Source organism: Eptesicus fuscus, chromosome 7, assembly GCF_027574615.1.
Source record: "Eptesicus fuscus isolate TK198812 chromosome 7, DD_ASM_mEF_20220401, whole genome shotgun sequence".
Lineage (NCBI taxonomy): Eukaryota > Metazoa > Chordata > Mammalia > Chiroptera > Vespertilionidae > Eptesicus > Eptesicus fuscus.
In genome coordinates this window covers 101,285,277-101,295,062 of record NC_072479.1, presented here as the reverse complement: position 1 = coordinate 101,295,062, position 9,786 = coordinate 101,285,277, and the positions used below count along the sequence as shown (strand labels likewise).

At 63.0% G+C, this 9,786-nt stretch overlaps 1 protein-coding gene across 1 annotated transcript; it reads left to right on the top strand.

The window, feature by feature from the left end:
* Nucleotides 1-258: 258 nt before the first annotated feature.
* SOX10 (SRY-box transcription factor 10) lies at nt 259-9,570 on the top strand. The gene is made up of 3 exons (XM_008144636.3): nt 259-701; nt 5,231-5,499; nt 7,701-9,570. Exons 1-3 carry the CDS (start codon nt 274-276, stop codon nt 8,402-8,404), a joined length of 1,401 nt encoding a protein of 466 aa, XP_008142858.1. The 5' UTR covers nt 259-273; the 3' UTR covers nt 8,405-9,570.
* Nucleotides 9,571-9,786: the final 216 nt, after the last annotated feature.

Here is a 9,786-nt window from a genome sequence, read left to right as displayed (position 1 = left end):
GACGGTTGGGACCAGGTGGCGGGGAGACGTGGAGGCAGGAGCGAGGAGGCCGAGCGGGTCTGGCATGTGCGCGCGTGCGGGGGTGCAGTGGGTTGAGGGGAGCAGGGCGGGCGCCACCTCGGGCTGTGCGCGTCGCGTCCCGGCCGCCGTCGGGGCTGCGCGCGGCCGCTCCATCGCGCACTCCCTCCCGTCCAGGTGAGCGTGGGACTCTTCGCGAGGACGCCGGCGGCGGGCCCCGGGGAGGCGGCCGAGGCGGCGGCGGCCGGGGGCGACATGGCGGAGGAGCAGGACCTCTCCGAGGTGGAGCTGAGCCCCGTGGGCTCCGAGGAGCCCCGCTGCCTGTCCCCGGGCAGCGCGCCCTCGCTGGGGCCCGACGGCGGCGGCGGGGGATCGGGCCTGCGAGCCAGCCCGGGGCCGGGAGAGCTGGGCAAGGTCAAGAAGGAGCAGCAGGACGGCGAGGCGGACGACGACAAGTTCCCCGTGTGCATCCGCGAGGCCGTCAGCCAGGTGCTGAGCGGCTACGACTGGACGCTGGTGCCCATGCCCGTGCGCGTCAACGGCGCCAGCAAGAGCAAGCCGCACGTCAAGCGGCCCATGAACGCCTTCATGGTGTGGGCGCAGGCGGCGCGCAGGAAGCTGGCCGACCAGTACCCGCACCTGCACAACGCCGAGCTCAGCAAGACGCTGGGCAAGCTCTGGAGGTGAGCGCCCGCTGCCCGCCCGCCCGCCCGCCGGGACTGCCCGCGGGCCCTCCAGCTGCGGGTGGGTTCAGGCCCCACGGAGCTCCTCGGACCCCTCTCCGGAGGTAGCCATCTCCTGGTGGGGCTGGGAGGCCCCCCACAACTGCCCCCTTGGGGTGGTGCTGGCTCCCCAGCCGGGGCAGCGGGCAGAAAGGCGCCCCCTCGTGGTTGGAATTCTGTCGGTGGCAGGCGGTAGGGCCTAGGCTTCTTCCTGGGGGTGGGGGCCAGCGAAGGCTAGAGATATGCCCCCCCACCCACTCCCCTGGAGGGAGGGAGGATGGCGGAGAGTCCCACCGAGGCCGAAGGCCGTCACTAACTAACCGCTTCCCCGCAGGCAACACTCTGGGGGGGGGGGGGGGGGACTGCTACCGGTTTGGTGGCGGGGATGCTGGGGAAACGTTTGGCAAAGAATTGAGGGCCTGGCTGGAGAGGCAGGGAAACTGAGGCAGCCATGCAGAAGAGGTGCAAGGTCGGGGAAGCAAGGGGTCGGACAGGAGCCTTTGGAAGAGGGAGGGATGGAGAAACCTGTGGCCCAGGACCCTGGCCCATCCCAGCTTCCCTCATTGTACCTTCCTGACACCCCCTCCTTCAGACCAGGGGCTTCTCTCCCCCGCCCCCCCCCCCCCCCCCACGGGGAAGGGGACACACAGGAAGAAGCGCCTCCCACCCGTCCCAAAGCTGCCAGGCTTGTCTCCCTCCCTCTCCCAGTTCGGCGCCATCTTCCTTTCCAGGGCCCCACCCAGCGCTGAGTAACCTCCTACCCCTCCACCCCAAGCTGGAGCTGAGAGCCTGGCCCGGAGGAAACCTTGGGCCCTTCCTACCCAAGTCCCTCAGACTCCCAGGGATCAACCAAACCTCTGTGGGGACAGCATCCCCCCCAGGAGGAAGTCCGCCAACCCCCGACTCAGCCTGGCCTCCTTGGGGACATGTTGAGAAAGGCAACCCCCACCCCCGCACACCCCAGTCCTGGGCAGCTCACAGAGAGAACAGGGGCTCCCCGAGGTGCGAGCCTGCGGAGGTCACCTGATTGCCCACTAGACTGCCCACGAGATAGCCCCGAAAGGCAGGGGACCGAAAGGCCACCTAACGGCTAGGGGCAGAGCCCGGGAGCCAGGGCCGGAACCCCGGCTCCTGACTCTTCGCCCAGTGGTCTTCCCCACACCGACCCTGGTGACAGTGGGGGCCACCCTGTCACTCTAAGGTGTGCCCAGGAGGGTGTGGGGATGGGGCAGAGGAGCGCTGTGGTTTGGGCTTTGTCGGAGGAGCTGCTGCCCTCCTGCTGCTGTGCCCCTTGCCTGCCCCTAGCCCAGTGGAGACCAGGTCCCAAAGCCGAAGGCTTCGGTGGGGGAGGAAGCAGGAGGGCCTCCAAGAGGGATTGACATCTGGCCCCAGCCTGGTCCTTGGCTGTGTGTTTGCTGATGGCCTGGTGCTCCCTTACCCCTCTCAGCCCTCAGCCCACAGGTCAGTCCCTCTGCCCAAGGTCCACCCACACCCATGTAGGGCTCAGCCCAGGCCAGTACCGTCGGTGCCAGGGGACAGAACAGAGCCAGTGAGAGACAGACAAGCAGGAGGGAGACAGACTGGCAGACGGAGCAGGCCGTGGGGACGGTGAACAGACCACAGGGGGAGCCTTGGAGCAAGAATGGCCCCCACTTCTCCAAGCACTCCATCACCAAGGATTTAAGACGGGGCCTCCATTGCCCCGTCCCTGTTCCCCAGCCCACAACCCTGGGCTTAGGCTCCCTCAAGAGGACTCATTCCTGGCCGCCACTCACAGTGTGAGCACCGGGGCCCAGGGTGCCCCCAGGAGCCAACCAGGGGTGGGGCAATCAGGAAAACAGGCGCTGCTTACTCAGGACCCAGTCCCAGGGGTAGAGGGTGGCAGGACAGTGCAAAGATAAAGACCCTGCCAACATGTGGGCGGGCTCCCTGGATCCTGGGTGGGATCTTGAGGGACGTCCTGGAATCCTGGGACTTGGACTAGGCTGGCTCTCGCCACGGGCTCCTCCTGAGGTCCCCGCCCCAGGTTCATGACTCCCAGGCCAGCAGGCAGCAGGAAGGGGGGTGATTAGGGAAGCAAAACTGGAAAACAGGGGCCCCGACCCTGAAGAAAGACAGACAGACAACTATATAGGGAGCTGGAAGGGAGCTGGGGTAGACACACCAGCATCCAGGTCCTGGCTCCTATGTGGCTCCGACAGTCATGCTAACCCCTGCCCACCTGGGAAAGGACGTGAGACGCGGTCACGTGGTGCTGGCTGTATGTAGCTGATCTGCCCAGAGAGAATAACTAGAGCCAAGAGACTAAAATGGGGGTCACAGGCTGGCCCCCCCAGGCCCTTCCCCTGCCCGGAGGAGCAAATGGAGCAGCAGCCAGTGTCCCACCTTGGGAGGCCCCCAGGTTGGGGTTTCCGGTTGGAAGGGGAAGCAGCCTCCCCATTCCCTGCCTTATCCTGACCTTGGAGACCCAGAGGACAGAGGTGAAGTGAAGGTGCAGAGGAGACTGGATTCATGGTTAAGAGCTGTGGGCCATGGGGGAGGGCAGGGAGGGTTTTATGGGCGGGGAGGGGGCAGGAGGGGTTTGGGGTCAGGAGAGAGCCTAAACTGTGAGGTCTGAGTGAGGCTGGGGTTGGGGCTAGAGGTGGTGCCAGAATGGGCTGGTGTCTGGGTGGGCTCAAGGTTAGGTTTCCATCAAGGTTAGGGTACTGGGAGGAACTAGGGAGGGAGGCTGGAATGCAGTGTTGGAATCTTCCCTCTCTTCTGGCCCGTGCCCTCCCTCTGCACCCCCTGCCATTTTCTCAGACTCACACCCCACTGACGGCTGGGCAGAGGGCACAGGGAAGGTTTGAGCTCAGTGTCCCCCAACCATCCAGGGAGCCTCCGTGCTAGCTAAGCCTGCTCTTCACCTCAAAAGCAGTTCTATCCCCACCCCAACCCACACACACCTTCAGGGCCTGCCCACCCACTCCCCTGGCCCAGCCTTCCAGAGACCTGGCTGCAGGGAGGAAGGCACCCCACTCCCTGAACCCTGAGGCCCTGATCTGGAGTCCCTGTCCCATCACTCAGCCAGAGGGACCCTTGGAGCAAGCTGGGCTAGGGCTGGGCTCAGGGCCTCGCGGGTGGAGGGGGGAGGGGGGGGGGCGCTAAGCTGCAGAGGAATGCTGCTGCCGGCTGGAGGCGCCTGGTATGACCACCCCCTCCCATCCCGGGTGGGAGGGCCCAGCCTTCTGCTGACTAGGGGAAGAGGGTGCCCACTGGGGGTGGGGTGGGGGCTGAGAGAGCGCCTTTGGGCAGAGAACAGAGCTGCTCCCGCAGAGTACCTTTTGTTTAGGACGCCCCTCAGCACCCTCTGCAAGTACCCCATCCTGCCCTCCTCCCTCTGGGGCAGCCGAGCCCCGGCCTGAGGCTGAAGTCCGTGGGCAGGGGCAGTGCCTTCGGGGCCTGCACTGGTTGGTCTGGGCCTGCAGAGAGGGTCTGTCTGCCCCTGTCCCAGGTCTGGGAAGAGCACTAGCTCCCTCTACCCTGTCAGCCCTGGCTGAGGAGATATGCCGCCCCCGCCCCCCAGGAGGCAGGGAAGGGCTCACACCCAGCCACTGAAACAAGCAGAATCAGAGTTCCAGAGCGGAGCCGGCCCACCCCAGGGCCGGTCTGGCCTCCCCCCAAGCAGCATCAGAGCAGCACCTATTTCTCAGGCGCCAGCCCCCACCCCAGGCCTGGTGCCACGCACTTCACATGCCTCATCTTGGCCAGCGCCACACCTGGTGAAGTGGGCAGTGTCACCTGGTTCTGTTGGTGAAGAAGCTAAGGCTCAGAGAGGTGACCTGCCCACGGTCACAGAGCCAGTAAGTAGCAGAGACTGGGCTCTCCCCCTCACCACGCTGCTTCTCGGTTTGTGCACCTCTAGTCCCAGGGAACTCACCCCTGACAAGTAGAAAACCCCACTTAGACAGCTTTGTAAAAAAAATACATTTTTTTAAAATTTTATTTTAGAGAGGAAGGGAGAGGAAGAGATAGAAACATCAATGATGAGAGGGAATCATTGATCGACTGCCTCCTGCACGCTCCCCACTGGGGATCGAGCCTGCAACCTGGGCATGTGCCCTGACCGGGAATCGAACCATGACCTCCTGGTTCATAGGTCGACACTCAGCCACTGAGACACACACACCGGCCGGGCCAGACAGCTTTGATGGGAGAAAGTCTTTCCTCTCCTTGAACTGATGTCTGCCCCTCCTAAGCTCTGTTCCTACTTCTGACTCCGTCCCAAGGGCTACCAGGAGCAGCAGGCTGACCGCTCTTATACCCCAACCCCTTGAGAGATTTGGGGGTGAGATCACAGCCCTCTGAGCCTGGGGTTCCTTGGGCCTCACATCTTCCAGTCTGTAAATCAAAGGCAAGCTCCCACGCTGGGCGCCCATCCTCAGGCCTCAGTTCTTCCAGGGAAGACACTCACAGCGGCCCCTCTGCTGTCTCCCCACTGCCCGCCCCAGGCTGCTGAACGAGAGTGACAAGCGCCCCTTCATCGAGGAGGCCGAGCGGCTCCGGATGCAGCACAAGAAGGACCACCCGGACTACAAGTACCAGCCGAGGAGACGGAAGAACGGGAAGGCGGCCCAGGGCGAGTCCGAATGCCCCGGCGGGGAGGCCGAGCAGGGCGGGGCCGCCGCCATCCAGGCCCACTACAAGAGCGCCCACTTGGACCACCGGCACCCGGGAGAGGGCTCTCCGATGTCAGACGGGAACCCTGAGCACCCCTCAGGTGAACACTGGGCTGGGGGCTAGGTGGGGTGTGATGATGAGCTGTGGGTGGGGGAGCTGGGTGTGGGGAGAGGTGAAGGCTGGATGGATGGCGTGAGACCCTCACACTCCACGATAGCCCTGTGCCCTGGGATGGGCTTGCCAGGCTGTGTGGTCACTCCAGCAGGGACCCAGGTGCCAGGGAAGGCAGTGGGTAAGATGGCTCTGGCTGATGGAGGGGGCACTGCTGCTGAGGAAGGGCCAGTTAAGGGGGCCCTGGGGTGAGCTACAAGAAGGAAAGGCGGGACCGGGTGGTTTGAGAAATGGGAGAGCAGATAGAAAAGAGAGCGTTGTCTCTCCCACCTCCCGGTCTGATGGGGAGACAGACAACAGGGCCTGTGACGTTGAGTGCATGCCCTGCAAGGGCCAATCAGGCCATCTTGTTTCATTCTCGTTAATGATAACAACAGCTAACATTAACTGAGCACCTACGGTGTGCCAGGCACTGTGCCAACTGCCCTGTGTGTCTGCTCATTCAATCATTCTACACTGGGAGGAGGCAGCCGCCCTGCCTGGGCTCCGACCTCAGCTGAGGCTCGTTATGCTCACTGGAAGGTGACAAAACCGAGGTGACGTGCCACACGGCTGAGGCCTGAGCCCAGGCTCTCTGGCTCCGGGGCCTCTGCGGCACCACGGCTGCCTCGCTTGGGCTCGCAATGTATAGAGCGCCTGCGTGGGCCGGGTGCACGGGAAGTCAGAGCTCTGCCTTTAGAAGATGTGTCCCGAGTCCCCATTTGATCCAGGCCCGGGAGCAGACACTCAGGAACCAGGGTGTCGGAGGAGCAGGGACACACGTGCCTTAGGTATAGGAAGAAGCCAGTGCACGCAAAGCCGCCCAAGATCTCTAGGGAGGGGTCCCCCACCATCCATCCAGTCAGGTCTCCCAAAGCACCCAGCCCCGCCCGACTCGGGGCCAGGAAGGCTTCAGGATGGAGGCTGTGCCTTGCTCCTTGGTCCTGTCTCTGCTTTACTGATAAGGAAACTGGTTAGGAGACGACAGGGGTCTGCCAGGGTCATACGGTAAGTGACAGTCCAGAACGCTTGGCCAGGGCAGTACCCGGCCCTCCCTCTGGTCTGATGGAGGGGCACAGGCCTGCCTGCAGGAGCTCTGATCTCTGTGACGGGATCTCCCGTGCAGTCATACACACACACACACACACACACACACACACACACACACACACACACCCAGAAGACCTGGGCCGTGAGAACCACCACCTCAGAATATAACTGTGGGCTTGGGCTTTTTCTCAGCCTTCAAGGCCCAGCTCAGCTCCTTCCCCTCAGGGAGACCTTCGCCAGAGCCCCAGGGCAGGGTGAGTGGCTTCCGCTGGCCTGAGCCCCTGCGTGCCCGTCATCACGGCACTTCTGAAGCTGCCTCGCGTGGGTCTTGGGATCTCCCCAAGCCCCTGAGCTTGTGAAGACAGCAACCCGTTTTATCGATGCTTGTGTCCCCTCGACCTGGCACAGGGCCCCCTACGTGTTTGCCGAATGAACACGTGAATGTGAAATGGACAAAGGAGCAGGGTGGAGAAAGTCAGGCATCTCAGTGCCTCCTGAACAAGCGGGGAAAGCCGCTGGAGGAACACTGGGCAGCGTGGTGTGTGTGAGGGGGAGGGGAGGAGGGGGGCAGAGGGAGACATTGCCGGGGGACTGGCTCAGCGGGAAGGTTTCCTGGAGGCAGGGGCTGGAGGGAACACTGCTGTCTGGGGAGGAGGCACAGGCAAGCCAGCAAACCTGAAAGGGAGTCAGGAGTGAGGCAGGCGGAGGTCAGCGAGGACAGCAGCCAGCAGGCAGGCGGCTGAATGGAGGGCCGGGCCCCACTGGGCTCAGCTGCTAAGGAGCCAAGGGCGCAGGAAGGCAGCGACCTCAGCTGATGGGAGGAAGGCTTCCCAACGGGAAAGGTTTTTCCAAAGGAGGCAGTCCTTCCAGGAGGGTGACAGGGAGCAGGACCCATCCGTAAGGCAGGGGAACTTCAAGAACCACTAGAGATCAATCCAAGACGGTTACATACATCAGTGCCAACCCAGACTGCCCAGGCAAACGTACAAGGCACGCAGGGGTCAGCCCTCAGCTCCTGGAGACCCCTTCTCTGAAGGTGAACCATCAGCATCTAGAAGCCTCTGACCTGGTTTCCTGCTTCTCTCTCTTCCTCCCACCCAGGCCAGAGCCATGGCCCCCCCACCCCTCCAACCACCCCAAAGACAGAGCTGCAGTCGGGCAAGGCAGACCCCAAGCGGGACGGGCGCTCCCTGGGGGAGGGCGGAAAGCCTCACATCGACTTCGGCAACGTAGACATCGGGGAGATCAGCCACGAGGTAATGTCCAACATGGAAACCTTCGATGTGGCTGAGTTGGACCAGTATCTGCCACCCAACGGGCACCCGGGCCACGTGGGCAGCTACTCAGCAGCTGGCTATGGGCTGGGCAGCGCCCTGGCTGTGGCCAGTGGACACTCCGCCTGGATCTCCAAGCCGCCAGGCGTGGCTCTGCCCACGGTCTCGCCACCTGGTGTGGATACCAAAGCCCAGGTGAAGACGGAGACCGCAGGGCCCCAGGGGCCCCCGCACTACAGCGACCAGCCGTCCACCTCGCAGATCGCCTACACCTCCCTCAGTCTGCCCCACTACGGCTCCGCCTTCCCCTCCATCTCCCGCCCCCAGTTTGACTACTCTGACCATCAGCCCTCAGGACCCTACTACGGCCATTCAGGCCAGGCCTCTGGCCTCTACTCGGCCTTCTCCTACATGGGGCCCTCACAGCGGCCCCTCTACACGGCCATCTCTGATCCCAGCCCCTCAGGGCCCCAATCCCACAGCCCCACACACTGGGAGCAGCCAGTATATACGACGCTGTCCCGACCTTAAAGGGGGCCCTGTCACATCCCCTCCCAGACCCTGGGTAGTATGCCCTTCCCCAAGCCCTCGCACCCAGTTCCTCGCCCATCTCCGTCCTGGTGGTGGCTGGGGAGGAGGCGGCAGAGGCTGACAGCGGAGGGGAGGCTTTCTGTCTGGCTCACTGCCTTTGATGACCCCACCCCATCCTATCCAGGCTCCAGCCCAGGCAAAGCCCTAGACTTCTAGGCTGGGCAGCGGAGGAGGAGGTTGATTTTTGCCCCTAGACTGGACCATGAGGGGCTGCACCTCCCCCCAGGATGACCCTCCATCCCAGGACCTGAGAAGGACCCGCTCACCCTCTTCTGGGAGGGGGAGCATCCAGGGTCGGGTGGGAATCGGAGGCCTTGCCATTCCTGTGACTGTGTTTCCTCTTTCGTGGAGAACGAGGGGTCTGACATAACCCATGGCACCTGTGCCACGTGCCTAAGATCAAGGCCCACCCTGCGTCAGTGCCTGGAGTGGGCTATGTCTGCCCCTTGGGGGCTGAGGACAGCTTTGAACAGCCTCCGAGAGCGTGGAGGTGGGTGGGGGCTCAGAGGGAGGTATCCTCATCCCCCCAGAGCCCCCTTCCCTCCTGAACACAGAAAGGCATCAACTTAGAGACCCCAGTTCTATGCCAACAGCCTGGCTCTTCGTCTAATTGGAAAGAGGCCCCAGGTCCTCCTCCACTACAGCCTCCCAGACCTGGAGGAGGTGAGGAAAGGATTCGGAGACAATTCACAGAGCCTTCCTCCTGGCTCTCCGCCAGCTCCCTCTCCCCTCACCAGGCTCTGTGGCCCCTGCTCTCAGCCCCACTCCTGGGCTCCCTGAGAGCTGCGCTGCTCATGCCCAAACCCTTGGCTCCAGGAGGAGAAGGGGCCCAGCACCAGGTTGCTAGCAGCAGCTGAAGACACTAAACTCCTGACATGTACATTCTGCCCTGGCCTTCTGCCCTTTGCTTCCCAGTGGTATCTGAATAAAGTATGTAGTTCTGTCTGCCCCTATTATCCTGTTCTGCAGCCCCCACAATCCACATGTAACTCATTACTACCCCCTCTTATTTATCTCAGTAGCTCCCTCTCCCCTCCCCCTGCTCCTAGGCTCTCCAGCTCCTATTAACTCTGCATTAAGCATTCCCCGTAATAAAATGAAAGGTTCCAGCTACCTGCTTGGTGGGCCTGACCTGGCCTGTCTCTTGGTCTCTTCTCCCTGTGCCTGTGCCTCCTCAGATACTTCCTGGAAGTAGCTAGGGGTGGAAAGCAGAGGGTAGCTAACCCAAAGGTCTCCTCTCTGCCTGGGAAGGTGGGGGCCTCGCAGTGGGTCAGTGTGCTCAGGGGCTGGGGCCTCAGATGGGAGCTCTTCCCCTAGCCCAG